The 20,642-nt window shown below is 38.4% G+C and overlaps 1 protein-coding gene across 6 annotated transcripts in view; it reads left to right on the forward strand.

The window, feature by feature from the left end:
- The window catches only part of SREK1 (splicing regulatory glutamic acid and lysine rich protein 1), a 44,366-nt gene continuing 26,219 nt past the window's right edge, over nucleotides 2,496-20,642 (forward strand). The window contains exons 1-3 of one of the 6 annotated variants that reach the window (XM_021379812.1): nucleotides 2,496-3,182; nucleotides 11,948-12,081; nucleotides 19,732-19,847. In XM_021379812.1, the coding sequence (XP_021235487.1) occupies nucleotides 3,022-3,182; nucleotides 11,948-12,081; nucleotides 19,732-19,847 (411 nt within the window). In that variant the 5' untranslated portion in view covers nucleotides 2,496-3,021. Of the gene's footprint in view, nucleotides 3,183-11,947; nucleotides 12,082-12,965; nucleotides 19,848-20,642 lie in introns of those variants that run through there. The other 5 variants (XM_021379818.1, XM_021379817.1, XM_021379813.1 and 2 more) reach the window with 5 other exon arrangements.

Consider the following 20,642-nt stretch of genomic DNA (forward strand, 5'->3'; position numbering starts at 1 on the left):
GTTTTAAAGGGCAGAGGAGTCCAGAAATGCTGAACATTGTTCATGAAAGAAATTTCAAAGCATAGGACCAGGCCATGTCTACATGCTGAAAGACATAGGAAAGAAGCCAGCAGGAAAGAACGCCAAGCTGGCTGAACAGAGAGCTTCTTCTGGAATTCACACACCTGTCAGTCTAACCTTGGTGCCTGGGAAGGTCATGGAGTATATCAAGTGCCAGGACACTCATGGGACAACCAGCTGACTGGTCCTAGTCAGCATGAGTTTATGAAAGGCAAGTCTCACTTCTCCTTTTCTGATTATATGATCTGATCAGTGGATAAGAGAAAGGCTGTGGATGCTGTTTACTTGGATTTCAGCAAAGCATTTCATACAAGTTTCCACAGTCCTGTCCTGGAGAAACTGACTCCTCATGGCTTGGACATATGTTCGTGGATCACTGGGTAAAAATCTGGCTGGATGGACAGGTCCAAAGTATTGTTGTGAATTAAGTTAAATCCAATTGGCTGCTTGTCACAAGTGGTGTTCCCCAGGGCTCAATATTGAGATTGGTTTTGTTTACTATTAATTATCTTGATGAAGGGGTCAAGTGTGCCATCACTAAGTTTGTGGACAACACCAAGTTGATGGAAGTGTTGATCTGAATGAGAGTAGAAAGGCTCTGCAGAGGTTTCAGGATAGGCTGCATCAGTGGGCTGTATCCATTTGTATGGCATTCAACAAGGCTAAATGCCAGGTGCTGCACTTGAGTTCTAACAACCCCATGCAGCATTTCAGGCTTGAGGAAGATTGGCTGGAAAGAGATCTGAGGACTGGACATCCTTAGTGGTGGACTTGGTATCATGAAGCGATGGCCGGACTTGATGATCTTAAGAGTCATTTTTCACATTAAATGATTCTAAACAGTCTATCTCAGCCAACAAGTTCTCATCTTTGTATCTTTCTGATTCTCTTTTCCATCCCAATGTGGGGAGTTAGCAAACAGACGTGTCTAGCTGCCTACCAGGGTTAAACCTCAGATAACTGACCAGCTATGAATTCAATCTTTACCTGTGAGAAGAAAAAAAAATGATTGTCTAATTTCTAGGCCTCACATGAGAAATTAACATGAAACATTTGTACACTGATTTGTACACTCCCTCTGTACTCAGCCCTGGTGAGGCCCCACCTCGAGTACAGTGTCCAGTTTTGGGCCCCTCACTGCAAGACATTGAGGCCCTGGAGTGTGTTCAGAAGAGGGCGACGAAGCTGGTGAGGGGTCTGGAGCACAGGCCTTATGAGGAGAGGCTGAGGGAGCTGGGATTGCTCAGTCTGGAGAAAAGGAGGCTCAGGGGAGACCTCATCACTCTCTATAACTACCTGAAGGGAGGTTGTAGTGAGCCGGGGGGTCAGTCTCTTCTCTCTTGTAACTAGCGACAGGACAAGGGGGAATGGCCTCAAGTTGCACCAGTTGAGTTGCACCTCAAGTTTAGGCTGGACATTAGGAAATTCTACTTTTCTGAAAGAGTGGTCAGGCACTGGAATGGGCTGCCCAGGGAAGTGGTTGAGTCACCGTCCCTGGAGGTGTTCAAGAAACATTTAGATATAGCGTTGAGAGACATGGTTTAGTGGGGTTATTGGTGGTAGGTGGATGGTTGGACTGGATGATCTTGTAGGTCTTTTCCAACCTAGCTAATTCTATGATTCTATGATTCCCCTCCTGCATTTCTACACACATTAGTTTTTACACTATACATTTTTTTTAAATTGTAAGAGAGACTGACTATTATATATTCTTAAACCTCAAGAAGTTTGGCTAAAGCAAATTCATCATTTGCTTCTGATATTTTAATGCCAGCCTATGAGAACAAAGGCTTCCAGCTTTGTGTTTTTTTCCTTTATATTCTTCTGAAGTCCAAATTCAATTTCTTTCATATTTTTTTCCAAGCTAGTACCAAATTTAAATGGAGTGTTGCTTCTGTTTCTTTTTTTTGGAGACAAAGAATAGTAGCTAAGAATTTTGTATTTATTATTAAAGGCTTTACCTCAGGGAGGATATCCCAGCAAGTTCTGACACCACAGAATCCTTCTCTTAGTAAATTTTACAGCTTGGGTTTTTTTTTGTACCTTCTACTAAGACATGGAAAGAGAAACAACATGAATGGTCAGAGCAGTAGTGGTTTCTATCCTTCTGCTAGCCATCTGAATGGTTATTTGTCAAAACATGAGAAATCTTAATGTATCATTTCTATAAATACAATAATCGTAACAGAGTTTAATTTTGCCTAAAATATGATGAAAGGTCATGATTTCTCCAGTTAAACATCTCATAGCTTCATAATGAGCATAAGCTTACAGAACGCCTGAAAGAAAAGATTTAATTTGGATCCCGAATCTTTTTAGAATCTGGATTTCATTTGGAAGAAAGAGTATGAACACACTATTATTTTCGAATAAGTCCTACCTGAATCATACACATTTTAAAGAAATTTCAAGCAGTTTCCAATATTTATTTAGATTTATTTATTGCCTCACAGCCCTTCCTGTTCGATGTCGTCAGGAGGAAAGTTTTCAAGGCTTTGTTCCCTAGGGGGATTAAACTGCCTCTCATTGAAAGATCTTGCTTGTAACCAAGTGAGTCCTTCGGGTACCCACGACCGTTTTATCAGGAATCTCTCTCTCCTCCAACTCTGGCGGACCCAACCCGACTCGTACGTTACCGCCTCGGGAGCAGAGGCCCCGCCCCTGGCGGCCTGCCCAGAGTAACCGGAGGGAAGCGAGGCCCTCCGCCCTGCCTCCTCCAGCGCGGCCTCGCCGCCGAACGAAAAGCCCCACCGCGGGGAGACAACGCGAAGCCCCGACAGCGCCTCTGCCGGCGGGAGGCGAGCAGCTCGGCAGCACCTCCGGGAGCAGTCGAGTGTGCGGCTAGAGCGGCGGCGCGCAGGGGCGCTCTGCTGAGACGCCGCGCGCCGCTGTCCGTGTCGGGCCCGCCTCTCTGGCTGCGTGCGGCCGCGCAGCCAGTGCCGCGGTCCTGCAGGCTCCGCCATGATGAACAGCGGAGGGATTGGGGTGCCGCTCGGCTTCCCCTTGGGCCCCACGTCCGTCATCCAGGTCACGAACCTCTCCTCGGCGGTCACTAGCGAGCAGATGCGGACTCTCTTCGGCTTCCTGGGAGATATCGAGGAGCTGCGCCTCTATCCCCCAGAGTAAGCTCAACCGGCTCCGAGGCGATAGAGGCCGAGGAGGAGGCGCAGAGGGGCCGTGGGGGGCGCGGGAGGGAAGCGGCGGGAGGCCCTACGTGCCATCTTGAGTGCGGGCACGGCCGTCTCCCGCAGCGGGCTGGTCACGTGCCCCCGCCTTTGTATGGCCGCAGCGCCGGGGGAAAGGCGCTGCGCCCGCACTTAAGATGGCGGCCCCGGGCTGGGGGAGCGGCTGCGTCCTTGGAGCGGGGCTGTGCTCTCCTGGCGGCAACTGAGGCTCGGCCTCCCGCTGCGTGGCACCCAGCGCTAGGGGCTGATAGAAGCGTGCCCCGAGGCTGCCCAGAAGCGCGCCTCTTTCCCTAGCTCCTGGTAGCCCCGTGCTCCCTCCTTGTCCTCCGCTCGTGCACCTCCCTGTGGAGGAGTCGGCGGGAGCTGCTCGGTTTTGTTGAAGGGCGGCTTTCATCTCCGTTGAGGAGCCGCTAACAGGCGCCAGCAGAGCTGTGCGAGGAGGGACGCTGTGCGCCTCGCTCTCAGCAGTGCTCTCCGCAGCATGTATCCCGTACATGAACGTTAATAACAGACCCAAACGTTTCTCAAAGTTGCATCTGATCTCATTTCATTAGATGCGTGTAAGGGATCTCTGCATGGGAGAGAGTGTGGTTTGCTTGCCCTGGTGCTTCACCCAGGCAGATTGTGGCCAGCAGAGCAGGGGAGGAAAATTGACGATTTGTACTAATGCCTTTGTTGCCCAATGGTGTGAATGACATACCTGCCCTTTAGAACAATTTATCTTTTTTACCCTTTATGAAAATCACATAGGGTAGCAGAAAGGGAGTACTTCATTTACACCCAGATATTTTGAGCTTTATACATTTTTTTTTTCTAAATTCAGGGGAATAAAATTGAGGTTTTCTAAATAGCAAAAAATGTTGGTATTTTTTCACTTTTGTGTGTTGTTAGGTTATACTTATATTGTTTTCAAAGAATAGCATTCAGAAATGCATGGCTTAACATGTCTGTGGAGGATAAGTAGTAGTTAACCCATTCGTGCGACAGTGAGTTAAAATAGCCCAATCAAGTTTTAGGCAGTCTTTAGTAGATTTCTGGTGATTTCCATCAAGTTTTCTTGGTTCTCAAATTGGAATGGTTCTACAGTTTCTTCTTTATGCAGTTGAGTTTTCTCATGACTGAATGTATTTTTGTTACAACTACTGACTTTATTTTTTAATATTTGATGAAGTAGAATTTAAGGCAAATAGATATTGTCTTGATTTTGCAATTCATCTTTGTGTCTGTGTGTAAAATTTTGCTTGTGCATGTATATGCATGAAATATTAAAACCCAGTGCCATAGTAGGGTTTGACTTGGAAATGTCAAGGTTATGCTGCGTTAAACATCAGTTCTAAATAATTAATCTTCTACTTTCTCAAGATAGGATACAGAATTGTGATTACTTATTTTACTGTTGATCTTATTTACATTTTTTTTGTGTGTAACTTTTAGAAATGTGCATGTCCTTGTGAAATAGGTCTGGGCATTTGACCTCACTTTCAGATTACTACCTTGGAAAAAAATAAGGCTTTTGTCCAATACACTTCTTGTTAAACAGAAAATATATACTACTTGTTCACTCTCTGAACATGTTTTATGATAGTTATATTGTATAAATGTATAATGATAAATTCAGAAAGCAGTGCTTCATTGGCAAGTCTATGGGAAGCAGAAGAATCCCAAGCAAAAAGATGCTACAATTTATGTCTGCAGTTTGTTGAAGTTTTGTATAGACACTGCCATTTCTATAAGTATTTAATAATCTAGGCCCTAAATTTTTAAATTCAATTCTTTCTATGAATTAAAAGGAAATTTTTATATTGCAGTTGACATAAGACAAAAATTCATGTTGTCCTAGCTTTAAAGATATTTCTGTAGGAAACTTAAACTTTCAGTATTTTCTGGAGCATCTGTTTTGTTACTTTCATGGAACAGTGAGAAGCTCAATTTTCTTTCAGATAACACCTGAAAAACATGATTTAGTAGGTTGAATTTAGTGAACTACAAATCTCGTGGGTATTGACCACTTAGTGACAAATACTAATGTACACTTTTACGTTTGTTTCACACTGAGAACGAGAATGTGGGAGCATTTCAGCTTTCAGTAATTCCAGAATACTTACGTTACTTAAATAGTGTAAATAGAAAAGAAACAGTAGCGAAAACTTTGGTTGTCAGTAGTTCAGCAAGAGCTTTTGCTGAGATTGAGATCTCATTTGCCAGCCTTTGTTTGGAAGCACATAAAAAAACAACAACAAAAAACAGTTCTTGTTTAAAGATAATAGGTCATTCAATACTAAGAGTGTATTTTTATAGATAAAGTAGTGGTGAAAAACGTTTTCATGTTGCATTGTGTAGTATTGTAACCTGTTTTCTAATTAAGAACTGAAGATATGCAGCATACACACAACATATTTTTACTTAGCCTAGCTTGAGTGTGCAGAACAGAGTGAAGTTGTGTTCTCTTCTGTACCCATCATTTTCTGTTTAAAAAAACCCAAAACATTTTAGTTATGAGATTTTGCTGTTTTAGTTATGAGATTTGCCTATGCTGCGCATTTTTATTTCTAATGGATGTGAACTTCCAGTTCTGTTTATGAGGTGTAACAGTTAAGAGAATACAAAAGGGAATTTATTTGCCTTGTGAAGTCTGTGTACGTATGTCGCATAGGTCTGTTGTACATTACCTTATGCTGCTGTGGTTCTGATGTGCCAGGCCATTGTATCCACACGGTCCAGTAAACTCAGTTGCTGCTTTCCTCCACCTGGCTGGAGGCAGGGCACCTCAAGTCCTGGTTATTGTGTTCGTTACTCACTCCTCATGAATGTGAACCAAAAGGGTTTTTATCAAAATAAGAAGTCGGATTGGACAATCTATTCTGTTTAGAGAACTGCTCACTGGAAATTGGAGTGGCAGTTTTCCTGGAATCTGTGATTGTTTTCCCTGCTGACTCAGGTACTTTTGCCTGTAGGGTCGAGGTGAGTTTTTCATCCCACCTCCTTATATTCTCTCCATGGTCGTGCAGGTAAAACCACAGGGTGACATGTGGTGCATACCTCTCTCTTGAACCAAAAAGCTCTTACTGCTGGTAGCTGAGATTCGTGGTTCTTGCAGGTGGGGAGGAGGATATATTCTCTTTGAGTTGCCGGACCTCTTGGGAAAGTTTCTCTATGGCTGACACACAGACCAATAGGGAGAAAAATAAACTTTCTTTGTATTGTTGGAGTTGGTCAGCCAGTTAATCCACCTCTCCATCCTTGTTTCTCTCAATCTTTCCAGGCTGTTGCTGCCAGTGAGTTGGCATATGATGACAGCAAACTCCATACAAAGTTCTGCCACGTTTATCATGTGTACTTGATGCTAGCTGGATTTTGGGATAATTGATCATTGTTCTGGTCAACATTGTGCACCACCTCCAGCACAGCTACATCCTTTATATGCTGGATACTTCTTTTCATGGTGGTCCACTTGCCTGGCTGACATGTAACATTGTCCCTGTTTGGATACCTTTCCTTCATAGCAGACAGGAGTCATGTTCAGAGGGGGAGGGAATTTTCATCTTTTGCAATTACTTTGTCAGTGCTCCCTTCCCTAGGGAGGGATTCCAGCTGTCTGGCTTCTGTGCTCACTAGATCCAGGCTGTCACCTCCATTATCAGCATTGGAGCAGCCAGGTGACAATGTACTCACCTGGATGAGAGCCGAAATATTTTTGCATATCTCGCAGCTCACCTAGGGATAGGATAGGCATTAAGTGCTTATTGACTCGTTTGTAACCTCTGCCTTTTCCTCCCATTCTAGTGATGGCCCTGGTATGGAGTAGCATTCCTTGTCTGCTTCTTCCTTCTCTACTAAATGAGCAGACTTTTCCTTCCATTGTTTCTGCTTGTGGAGAGGGGTGAGGGGCATCAGCATGGGTTGATTCTCCTTAATTCTTCCCCTTTTTAGAAGTTGGAGCATTACATGTTATTTTTGATTATTTTTTCCTTATCTGCTGATACTTTGTTCTATCAGAGCAATCCAAGGGGTTTGTAGAAGTGATGTGTTTGACCAAGTGATCATTTGTTCTTGCCCTGCTCCACTGTAATTCATTGTGCACCACCCTCCTGCTGACTTGGATGAAAAAAGAGTAGATGTGAGTTAGTAGGGAGCAAGGACGACATCTATGCATTTTGCATGTCCATGACTGTAGAACAGAATAAAAGATTATGTTATGATGTCTTGAACTATTACTATTAGAGAGAATAACTCCTTTTTACCCAATTTTTCTACATTTCCTCAGGCTCCTGTCATTAATACTCCTTGTCTTTAGAGCACGCAGGACAAAATTTATTTGAAAAGCTAAAAGGAAGTCTTAAATTGTCAAATACAGTTCTTTACAGATTATATTAGATATTTCTGGAATACTTGACTTAAACTTCTTGTTAGCACACAGATTTTGGAGGGGAAGAAGAAGAAGGAACCACCTTGAGTTTTTAAAGTATTGAATAAAATTGAGATTTTTTAAGATGACTCTTCACTATTCCCAGTGAGCTTCCTGAACCCAGTGACTTCCCAGCAATTTGTATCTGAAGACTACTTTTTAAAATACCAGTTTCTGTTTAGGTCTTTTGCTTTGTATCCCTGATTGATTGAGATGAATTTTTAAATGAATGTTAAGTTAAATTATGCTATGCTCTTCAGTACTTTGCCACTTCATGATTTATTTTCATTATTAACAGCCCTTCAGTTTATCTAGTCACTGCTAATCAGACACCTCTTTAAAAGAATGGGTTCCAAACTAGTCATATTACTGAAAGTCTGGTACTCAGTGAGGATATTTCTCTCCTGTATATTATTCAGGTAGTTGTAAAAGCTACTTTATTACTGTTATTTTTTTGAAAGGCACATTAGAACTGTGAGTAAGTCACCTTTGGATTCAGTGTTGAGGGCACTTGGAGACTCCTGGCACTGCAGAAATTGTTTCCATATGGTCATCGTCCTAATTTTAGCTACTTGTCAATGAGGCTTCATTGGCACTTAAAGCAATATTTCCTTTATTGAAAAAAACATTAACATGAATCTTCTTTTTGTGGATTGTTAGTGGTAGCCTTTGTAATTATCTATTTTCTTACAAGTATACTGTTCTGATCTGTGGAAGGCTTTCCATTGAAAGTTCAATCTAAAAAAATGATAGCATGTGTCTACGGATCTTCAAGAACAGTAGTTAACAAATAAAAGTTACGTGGAAGTGGGAAAAGATTTTTTTAATCTACTCATATTTGTATTTAGGTGTTGTTAGACTAGCAGAGTTTTTCTGTCTGCTGTAGTGATTTAGCGTTCTTGGTTGCTAGTTTCAAAAACTTGCCAAAGAAGCTTTGATTTCATGACAGTTTCCATGTAAGATTTCTCTTGAAAGCTTGCGCAGGTGGCTTTCAGTGCCTGAAGACCACTTTTATTCCACTTATTACCAAACCTTTTGGTCGTCTGCTTCTCCTTGTTCCACAGACAAAGCTATAACCTTGAGAGAAAGGAAATGCAGACTCTCTGAGAATTTGCTTTTTCCTTTTTTAACCATCTTTTTATGAAAAAATGCTCAGAAGGTTACTATAAAATCCTTTCAGGAACCATGATTGCGGGTGGTTTTTTTTTTTTTTTAATTTACTGGTACGTACAGTAGTTTTACTTAAACCTTAATGAAAGTAGGATGGGTGAATCATAGGTTACTGGTTTAACCAAAGAGATCTGTTTTCGTTCTGAAGCTAAATACTTCGATATTGTAAAGAAAAGTAGCGGGTGTATGTGAAAATGGTGTGGAAAATTCTGTTTAGGTAGGTTGCAGAAGTCCACAAGAATGGTGAATACTATAATCACAGCCCATGTAAGACAATTTTTTTAACTAATGAGAGTTGATAATTCTACCTCAGGACCTCAGTGTGGATTTGTCACCCCTGTGTAGAAGAATGTCTTCAGTAGAGCTTCTCTGACGGTGTTGGTGATGTTTTGTTGTAGAAGTCTGAGAAGAACTTTCTAAGGCTTTGAATACCTCATGTGCACAGTCTTGATTTGGTTACAGATCTGAACTCCCCTGCTGAAAATGGAGCGCTGCTATCATTGTTTTCATGCGTGTGTCAATTGACCATCTGAAAAACTTCTAGTGCTTACTGAGTTTCTCACATGGAAATACAGGGAGGCCTGCTGTGTCTCCACTGACATAGGAGAGAGGCATCCTGCAAGCACGTGTTTGTGAAAAGCCCCTCAGAAAACATGCTTCTATGGGAAGTGGTGCCCTCATTTAAGTACGCAATAAGTCTGTGAAAGGAAATGATGTGCTCCCTGCTTTGTAGAACATTCTCTGAAACATACTACATGGCAGTGGTTTTTTTGTTGTTGTTTTTACAGACATCCTAAAGTTATTTACATTGAAATTTACAAAACGTGTTGTTCAGGGAAGTATGAATTTGTTATCTTTCTTTTGGTTTAAATAGACATTAGTAAGAGCAGGAAGGGTGGCTTCTATAGTTCTAGAGAAGGCAGAGACTTTCTTTGTGGTACAGGTACAGCTGAAATCCGAAGCTGGTTTGCAGGGCGTGACAGGTTTTGGCTGTTTACTCTGGTACGCAGACTGCTCCTATAGCTTAGAATTGTTTTTCAACATAGGAGACCAATTGGATCTGTGGTTCTTAGTCCCAGTTGTACTTTTGTGTTATGCAGTCACAGCCAATTGGATTTTTGCAGACTGAGTTGTTCGAAAGCGGGGAGGCAAACTGTGTGCGGTGTTGAAAGCCCTGCTATAATTCTGCTTTCTTTTGGATGAACTGGAGTGGCCATTTTTTAGACCTCACTGTGTTCTAGAGATTGTATAGTAGAGGAGGTCTTAGAGATCTGCACAGTTATTCCGTAAGATCTTATTGTAATACGTTATTCACTTATGTTAGTGTCTTCTGCACTAGCACCTTGGGAAAATCTGGAACCGCAAATGAATGTTCTGTAGCCTTTTATTTATTGGTTTATTTATACTATATTTTCTGAATGGCTCATTTGTATGAAATGGTTTTGACTATTTATTACTCTACTGAGAGATGGATATTGTTATCTCTCCAGAGAGGAAAACAAGAATGGCAAAAATGTCTTACTGTTATTCAGATCTTCATTTCTTCTTTTTTGAATTTTCTTGCAATCTAGAGCAACGGACTAACAGTAATTCTAAATTACAAGAGTAGGACTTGCTTTTTTACAGGAACTTCTTTTATGAAGAACATTGTGAGTCTGCCTCAGTTATGCAGAGTTATCCAGCATAAAAAATGTTGGCAAAACAAGAGGAGTTAGAATAAGACTTTTTCCAGCTCTGTTTTTAAGAAGTCTGCTGGAGAGGTTTTGGAGACTCACTTCTTAAAAGGATAGGAATGATCACTGTAAAATTAAAATCTTCTAGAATTTTACATTTTCATTGTTTCCATGGATACACATGCAGTGTTTACATGTTTTCTGGAGATAACAATCTCCTCCTAAGAGAATGTTTCCTCCTCTTTGTTACTTCTCCAGTGAGTTAGCTAATTAGCTTAACCCTCAGAAGAGAGTTTGTACCCAGACTACTTCTTGGAGCCTAGTTGAAGCACTGTTCTGTTGTTAATATTTTTAACGTACTTTCCAAATAGCTTTTGAGATTGGAATCTAGAAAATAGTGGGGAGAAAATATTACAGAAAAACACATTACACATAGCTGGCTCTGTAGATGTTGAATTATACGTGGATTATTTATTTCTGGACAACTACCTTGTCCAGAATTATGTTCTTCAGTTAGCATTGTGAGTTTTTTTGTTTGTTTGTTTCTTTCTTTTTAAGAAGAAAAAACCAAGAGATGTTAGGAGTCTTTAGCAGTCTGCACCATGGAATCTTCACTGGAGTCTTCTGCTGTTTGGGTTATGACAGTAGCATGTGTGTGTAAAAAAACCTAAACTAATAAGACCAACCAAACAAAAAACAAAACAAAACAATTCCTCCCCCCAAAAAAGCCAATCATAAGAAAAACAACCCCACCATAAAGAAACAGTGGCATACATCTTTGCAGTGATTGAAGTTGGACACTTTAGAATGTGTAAGATTAGAAGTTGTATGCAAACATTTCTGATGAGGACTTAGAATGTCGTTTGCTATCAGCTGTGATGATCAAGACCTCGCAGGCTATTCTGAATGTGAGAACTTGAAATGGTGAAAGCATTGGCCACTATAGAGAAAATGAGTGGGCTGAAGAAATGTGCTCATCTTGCAGTGTTTTTTTTTTAAGTAGTATAAACTTGACTTTCAGGCATGATTTATTTTTCTCCTTCTACCTAGGCTAGTACGGGCTAATATTTGAAGGACTCACTGAAAAATGACTGGTCTTATTGTCTGAATTCCCTATGCAGAGGGGGAAAACAAAGATTAGCTGTAGATTTACTATGAGGTACTGTGATTTATGCTGCTATGTACAATAATAGTGAACTGGGGAACATTGTATAGTAAGATTTGTAAAGAAAGTAAGTCTTGTAAATTTGGGTTTTTGGCTTGTGTAAGTTTTCATTAGAAAGGAGGAGGTGATACGCTTTCTTTAGTGACATAGAAGTCAAATAAGTACATTTCTTTAGGGTAATTTTTCTAGGAAACCTAAAAATGTTTTTAAATTAAGAAATTGTCATTAAAATATATATATACATACGCTATTCAATATGAGTAATTGTTTTTTCCCTTTTATCTTGCAGCAACGCACCTCTTGCTTTTTCCTCCAAAGTATGTTATATTAAGTTTCGTGAAGCATCGAGTGTTGGTGTGGCGCAGCATCTAACCAACACGGTTTTTATTGACAGAGCTTTGATAGTTGTGCCCTGTGCAGAAGGTTAGTATTTCCGACATTCTTCTGTAATGTTGGTGTTTGTCCTGTCTGCTAATTGTTTTAAGCTTTCAATGTAAGGAGGTGGTTCTCTGTTGTTATTTTATTTTATTTTACTTTAGTGTTGTTTGGGGAAAAAAAAAAAAAAGCCTTGATACAAAAATGAAAATGGAGTGAAGAAACCTAATTATAGAGATTTAATTTAAATTCAGCGTTAGGAAAAAAAAAAGATCTGATTTAAATTAGAATAATTCAATATTCCATTGTTGTTACAAATTTGGGAGGACACGAAGGTGATTTTGTCCCTTTAAAGATGATTTTCGTCTTGGCAAGCTTGTTCCTGCACAAAGTTCTCACTGAAGTCAATGGAGCACTGAATATGTTAAGTAATTTCTTTGCAAAGATAAGATGGAAGTTTCAATCTTAATGTATCATTTTTGGTATGTGGGTTGCTTTTTTTGTTGTTGTTGTTTTTGTTTTTTTCAATATTTTTCTTTTGATTATACTGATTTTTATTATTTTTTTTACCAAATTCAAATTTGTCTTGTTGACATGTACTGTATGTCATTTTAGATTTACATAATTTAAAATAGTTTGTATTCATGGTGATAATTACTGTTTGAATATAAATGTTTACCTCCTAGTGTAATGAAAAGATTTCAGTTTTCCCTTCTTGTTACTGTTGAAAGTAATACTTTGCTTGCAGTGAAAAGACTTTCTTACATATCGTTACTCCTTATGATTTTTGGCATGTTTTGAAAAATGCAATTATCTGCATAGAATGCTTCCAGAGTAAAGTACTTTTATAACTCTTAGTAAAGTAAAAATGTCTGGTTAATAGTCAACTTACAAGTGTTCCCATAAGTAATGCTGAGGCCATACTTTTGCAGGTGTGTTGAATGTGAGGGAATTCTTATTGTTAATGTCCTGAATCTGAACGCAGTTCTGTGAAGCATGGCCCTACTGTTGCTGAATTCTATGTAGACAAATAACTGGAGTTTGGCAGAGCCCCATTGACTTCACTGCGATCCTTGTGGAATTGAGCATCTGCCCATTTGAGTCTAGAAGACTTTTTACCTCACTGGAGTAGAAACATTACAGCTGGTGAAGTGAAGCTGTCTTCACTTTAAGTATGGTAGCTGTTTTCCATGGAAAAAAAAAATACCTCAAATGATTGAACCATAAACTGCAACAAATCCAGAAATACTTGCTATTAACGTGAGTTCTGTTACTTCGAGTCAGGTTTTGGTTTAAAAAAAGCTGTTGACTTCTTGGAGTTTGTTAATAATGATCTCAGAGTACTGTTTTTTCCATTCTTACTACACTGTGATCTGAATAGTGTAAGATTAGCTGCAGTGATCATGATCTGAGATGTTCCTAGCAAACTCTTGACAAGTCTCCAAAATGTCTTAGACTCTAAAACTACTCTAACTAAAGGTTATACTGACCTATAATACACTGCCTATTCTCATAGCCTTTAGTATGAGCACATATTTTTTGACTTTCTGAAGCCTAAATTTTTATGGGTTTTTTTATGCCTTGCTTTGTGGCATTTTTTGGTTTTATTGTTTGAACTTACTGTTAAACCACAAGTGTGTATTGCCCTATCCACTTAAAATTTTCGGTAGGCAAATTGCCTGAAACAAGAACCCTGATTGTTAAAAAAATTGCCCCTAAATTGTTGCCTGTAGCTTATGCAGGTTTGTAGTTCTATGTTTCATCCAAAAGACCTTAACACTGGTTCAGTACTGCCAGAGAGGGAAGATTGTCGCCTAATGAATGAACAGCACTTCCTGGTGTTTTTCTTGTGATGAGATCACTGCCTGACGTGATATGGCAACAGGCAGGTAAAGCTACATTTTCCTGTGTCTCTTGATGGTAGACAGTGAGTGGAAGGAGAATGAAATTAAAGTCCTGAGAAATCTTGTTCCAGCTCTGTTTGCAGCTGACTTAGTGGACATTTGTGAGAAAGTATATCGCACATAAATTGTCACTGTGCCAAATCATTCCAAATCTTGCACAGATGTATGTATAATTAACTGAACAAGTGATTGGGTTGTGGGGGAAAAAAATAATAATGTAATAATGCTGTTTCCATGAAACTTTCTGACAGGGTCACTGATTTTAATCTATGAAAATGTGAATTCATGCGGATTTTACTTCCTGAGGAATTTATTGTGTGGAGTAGATGTGGTTTTGGAGACCACAGCATGACATTCTTGATTCATGATAGGATGCATTGGTAATGGAGTCAATGGAGTGTATCACAGGCTTTAAAAGTAGCAATGGCTATATTTTAGCATTTTATTGCTAAATTACATTGTTAGCTAATGGTCCCAATAGTGAAATGTTTAATGCGCCGAATTGAACATAAGAGAGAGGTAAAATGGAACTTTGAAAATTTCGTTTTAAAAATCAGAATAAAATCTGAAATTTAGAGTGTATTTGAACAATGTTAAGTCAAGGGAGCATGAGGACAGGGATGCAATGAAATCAGTTTAAATTTTGTGATATTTATTAAGCAATTTTACAAAAAATGTAATTGTAAATGAAATAACTTTTATCAAGCTGTCAAAATTTGACTTTCTTTTGTGTGTATGAGTAGCTTTTTCTTTAAATGTTATACTTTGAGAATGCAAAGGTTGAAAGATAACAAAGATGCCACCCTAATCATTCTAAATTTTATGTCCACATTATCTGGTAGATGGATTTTGACTATTAATTTGGTTTTGTATGTTTTCTCTGTGTGATATTTGTGCATTATTAGATGACTAGACTGGCCAAGGCAGACCTGTTACACTTGCCTGAGTTAGGCATTGTTTGCCATGCCACTAAACCTGCCGTCAAGTGAAACCTTCATGGGGGAAATGAGATCGAAGTCTGGCCTGCTGAAGATGGACGCCTTGTCTCTGTTTTTATTTTATTTTGCTTTCTTTCCTTTGTTTTTTTTTTTTTATTTTGTTTTATTTTACTTTTATTTTATTTTGTCCCTTTTTGTTTTGTTAATTCTCTTTCCCTTGTACTTGTGAACTGGTACTTCAGTTCTGTAAAAATGGTGTTTTGTAAAGGGTTCACAGTGTTTCATTTTGAAGTTGGACCTGAAGCTGCTTATGAATGGTGGATGGTATCCGCAAAGTGCGATTAGCTGAGTTTTGTGCTGCAAATTACGGATAAATTCCATTCGGAGTACGTTCAAACATCTGAATTCAGCAGATGAGCACACTGGTACATAAGACTGGAATAGTGAAAAATATATGAGTTTTAAGATGCATTCTTTCATATGCTATGCTTTGTCTTTTCCAAGAGGAAATCATAGTTAAAACTCTTACTTTCTGGAGACATTAACTTTACAGAATATAGTCATAATCTTTCTCTGCTATTTGTCCCTCTTCTTAGCAGAGTAGTTTTATTTAGATTGCATGGTCTGTTTAAAAGAAGGCTTTCCATTTATGTCTAATATAAAGACTTTGTAATAGTTATTTCTGAAATTGAAATTTCATGGATATTGAATGTTTTGAAATACTTGCTTCTGATGAAATCTTGCTTCGGTGAGGTTAGTGGCAGTAAAATGTCATCCTTTTTTACAGTTTTAGCAAAACTATTTACCACTCATAAGTACGAATGCAGCCTGAGGTTTTGATCAGAATATGTTATGTGAGGCACATTGTCTTTTAACACTGTTATTTGTGGGAAGATTGAATCAGTTCCGTATGCGTGTGAATGTGTGTGTGTATTGCACTTATACACACTTCAGTGGTTGTTATCTGAAGAAACTGCATTTCTTTTTTTAAAAGTCTTCTCAGCCATTGCATAAGCCCTGGCAGTTGATGCTGGAGTGATTGAGAAGGTTGTCATCTCTAGGTGATGTTCTTACTTCTCTCTTGTGAAACTGAACCCCTGAAGCAGTAACGATGGGCCAGGTGGTGTGTCTCATCCTCAAGCACTACTCTTCTCAGCTAAGTGCATTAATAGCGATTGGTTTCACTTTGGTAATGCACCAAGCTGTGAACTGGGAAGAGCTTTACTTCATGATCTCTCTCGGATTTATCTGTGGCAGTTGAGGTAATTGCCAATAGTTTTAATCTCTTTAATCACTGCTGCTAAATCCAATAAGAATCATGAACTGGATCACACAGAAGTTATTTTGAAGTGTGCATTTGCCGCTGACTTAATGTAGCAGGAAAATAACAACTGTTTTAAATTATGTTTAAAGTAGATGTGAGCAGAGGTATTTTTAAAACAGACATACTGCTGAGGCTGTTCTACAGGGAGGATTAAGCATGTACTTCAACAGGAAATTATTTTCTTCCACGCACATGGAAGGGAATAAAAGTGTTACGTGTGCTACCTGCTTAACAGAAACATCTCTCTGGAGCATTCAGTAAAATGGTTTCTGCTGTGAACAGGTTGGCTAAGACTCATAAGTCCTTCAATGATACGAAAAAGTAACAATTGTAAGGTGTATTCAGAACAAGACCGCTTTCCCTGAGGTACTTCTAGGCAGCACGCGGCTGATCCACATTTGCTTCCAGATCCCTTTGCAAAGCAGAGAGGAATTAAGTAAATGGTCATAGAATCTATAATTTACTAAACAATCAGAAGCATCTAAGAAATATTTCTGCAGATGTGATATATATATATGTGACATATTTATCTGTTTCCATTATTAGAAAAGAAATATTTTAGCTCATTTCCGTTTAGCTTGAGTTTCAAAGCGTGAGTTTTAAAACCAAATCAGCTACTCTTGAATAGTTTTTCAAGTGTCCTAATTTGTTTTTTCAGAAGTCACTTGTTTTGTATCTCTTTGGGCTCATATTCTCTTATAAGTAAATTTATTGAGAAAAAGCTCCAAAATGTAAAGGCTGTTTGTAACTTGACAGGTTAGTTGGCCTCACGTATTGATTTGTTGAAGAAGGTAGATTTGCCCCTAGTTTATTTTCTATAAAATTGTTTTAAAGTTTGAACTGATCTTCAAAGCTGGAGGAAGAACCTGTGAAAAGGCAGTATTTCTGGAAAAAAAGAAAAAGGCAGATTTTCATGGTTCTCTTTATGGAGATAGACCCTTTCACATTCTTGAATAAAATGCACGAGCAGATCTTTCTTTGTAGTGTGGAACTGACCAACTGGATTTTCTATTAAAACAAAACATTACATTGTTAGGCACCCTGATTATTCTGGAAATAATGCTGCTAGCTTCTTATTTAGGCATGTGTACTCTTCATTCTTTGAACTGCTGTTATAGGTGGCTTAACTGAAAGTGCTCACCTGATTCCTTAAGCAGTGTTTGAGCAAATGAATAGTTCTTGTTATTTCAGCAAGATGGCCTGTATGCTTAAAGTTTAGGGTCGCATTTAATTTTCTGAATTTAACTCACTGTCTGTTAATTATGTGCCTAACTCAGTTCGAATTTCAAACGACTAAATGCCTTAAGCATCTGAAAAATATATCTGGTTATGTGTGTATTGAATCAGCTGTATGTAAGTGCATACTTAAATTAGGCATATGCTTATGTATGTTGCTGGCCAAGGATAAAAAAGAGAATGCAGACACACCATTTTAGGAGCCGTTTTTGTCACTGAATGAGCCATGTCTGTTGATTCTATGGAAACCTGCATGAGGACACAGTTAATTGCAAGAAGCTGGCTGTTCATGAAAACGTCAGGTAGTTAATGGTCTAGTTCATCAATCATCTGAAAGTACTTCAATACTTTGATTTTCAGAAGAACTGGTATATAATTATATGCCTAATTTGCATGCACTGTTACTAGGACTGTATATTTGAAAGCCTGTTTAGTTAGCTATGTAGTAGGCAGGATATGCAGTGGGATACCCAGTTCTTGTGAGCAGTCAGGCAGACCAGGTGCACCTCTTCTTGCATGCCTGACTTCATAATGAGTGCTGAACATTGTGATGACTCAGATTCATGCATGTTTTTTAAAAAGCCCTGGAAGACATTACTGCACAGTTAATTCTTGAGTGCTAATTATTTTCCTATTTTTCTCCTTTAGATAGAAAAATCAAGTGGTTTGTTACATGTTAAGGAGCAAGGTGCCTCAAAACTAAACATAAATAAAATAATGTAATTAGGAAGCATGAGAGAAAAATGGGTACTGTTACTTTATCTTTTCTATTCCATATATGCTACATATTAATTTATTTTCATTTAGATTTATTTTGTTCTTTGGTCACATCCAGTTGTAACCCAGTCCTTGCTGCAGATCTATAGTGCTGGTTTGCAATACTTTTTTTTGTCTTTATTTTTTTTAAGTAGTATGATTCCATTGGGTTTTATTGAAACTCGTATAGTTAAAACTACACAGTGTTTTGAAACTTACCAAGTATTTTGCTTTTTTATGAGAATATTAATATTCTAATTTTCTAATGTTGAAGTCGGAAATTAACAGATAAAACATACACCGTTTTTTTCAAAGAAGAGTCTTGTAGATGCTTTGACTATTAAAAAAATGTTTAAAGGAAGACTTTATGAAAATGCATGTGGTAATAACAGAGGGCTCAGTAGTTAGTGTATATGCAGTTATCCCAGGAATTTTGAAAATGTGATAATCAAAACCTGGTATAAGCAGAAGTTGCTGCTGTAGTTTTTCTTTTGAGTGTTTAGTGTTTGTACTAGTTTGGACCCCTTGGCATTTCAAATTTAATAGACACATTTAATTGTTTAATCTATTACATTACTATTAATCTATTACAAGTTTTAATTTTTGAAGATTTTATGGTGTTAATTTAGCAGTTGTATTACAACTAAACTTGAATGAAACCTGTGTTTAGTACAGATTACTTATTATTTAAACTGTTAGCATGACAGGGAGAATATAATCTGGTTGAAATGGTACAAAATACTTAGTTTAGGAAAATATGGCTTGCTTAGGTGATCAGTTGTGATTTTCTTCAGCCTCATTAAATTTACAGCTAATTCATGAAAGTTTCAGATAAACTGAGAAGACTTAAAATGTAAGACAATGCAAATCTAGGTTTTTCTTCCTTCCCATACCCCCAATTTCACTTGCAATGTGTATTGTTTTGAGTCACAGTAGCTTTTATTTAATTTTTATTTTTACATCAAAAGTAGGCAGCATCAAAGTAGAGAAAAGAGCACAAATTTCAGTTAGCTCATACATGTTTTTTCTTTTTTTTTTCTTTTACTGATTTGGTTATTTGCCATTTCTGGGGATTAAACTTTAAAAAATGTTCTTCTTTTCTGTATCTGATGTTCTGTGTGCTATTAGTGATGCAGCCAACACGAACGGTTGTCATGTGTAAAACAACTTTCGATCACCGTGAAAGCACCGCCCTGGGAAAGCGTCCATGCTTGATATCGTTTGGTTCATGAACATTAAGTTTCCAGTACAGGTGACCCATAGCTCAAAGTGTTAAATAATTGTGTACATATTCAGTTTTTATAATAATGATCCATTAATGAGATTGCTAGTCTTTGAAGTTTTTCTCACTTTTGTTTTTCCTAGTAGGGCAGGGTAAAAGGAAAATCTTAAGTTCTTATTTGTTTCTTTGTAAGGATCTGGTAGATAGATTCATTCTTATTTGTTACCTTTTTAAATGAAGGGTAATTGTAAAATAATGGTAAGAGTAACATTTGTGTAGTGTTCCAGCTCTGTGTAACGCTTTCACTTGCTTCTTCAGGTAAAATCCCAGATGAAGCCAAAGCCCTTTCTCTATTGGCACCTGCTCCTACTATGACAAGCCTGATGCCTGGTGCAGGGTTGCTTCCAATACCTACACCAACACCTTTAACAACAGTAAGTAAAATTCAATTGCTGTTTGATTTCTCGTTTCCTCTGTGTTGAACAGTGTTTCTTGCGATCAGAGAATAAAAGCTATCTGCAACATTGATGTTGTCCTCTTTATATAGAGGTCATTGAGGGTTTCACTGTGGTGCCCCTTTTGAAGGTAGGTCACAAGGTGTCTGTGCCTAACTTTTCCTGAGTGTTTCTTTTGGATTTTTAAATTGCTGAGTAGTGGGTGAATACTGATTTTGATTGTGTCCATGTTAACCGTCCATTCCTAGACCTGTTAATTTGATCCAGCAGCAATGTTATCCACTTCTAAAAGTTAGTTAAAGCATAATAGCTAAATTGGCATAGTTGAAACGTTGTGTTAGGATGCTTTTATTTAGTATCTCTCTGTCAGGGCTTTTTAATGTTTACCTAGCAATTTTTTCACTACAGAAGGCTCAGGAGCTACCTGCTGCTGCTTCTGCTCAGTTCCCATCTGCCTCTGTAAGCTTTTCTTGACATCATCAGGCAGCTGGGCCTGGTTCAGGGAAAATTCTGGAAATAGAAAAGCCTGCTTCAGAAAAACTGGACTTACTGTCATTGCTGCATGTTATTTGAAGATGAAAGCCCTCAGTTTTCCAAATGTGTTGCAGCCGTGTGCCTGCTGATAATACTGTTATCATCCTGTTTTTTTTTTTTAATTTATATAGAGATTCCCAATCTTCACTTTCCTTTAATGATTCCTTGTTTGTCTCAATTACTAGAACTGTTATTCCCACTTGCTATTCTTAGCTGATACTGGTAAGCATTCTCGAAGAA

The sequence above is a fragment of the Numida meleagris genome, chromosome Z (genome assembly GCF_002078875.1).
Source record: "Numida meleagris isolate 19003 breed g44 Domestic line chromosome Z, NumMel1.0, whole genome shotgun sequence".
Taxonomy (NCBI): domain Eukaryota; kingdom Metazoa; phylum Chordata; class Aves; order Galliformes; family Numididae; genus Numida; species Numida meleagris.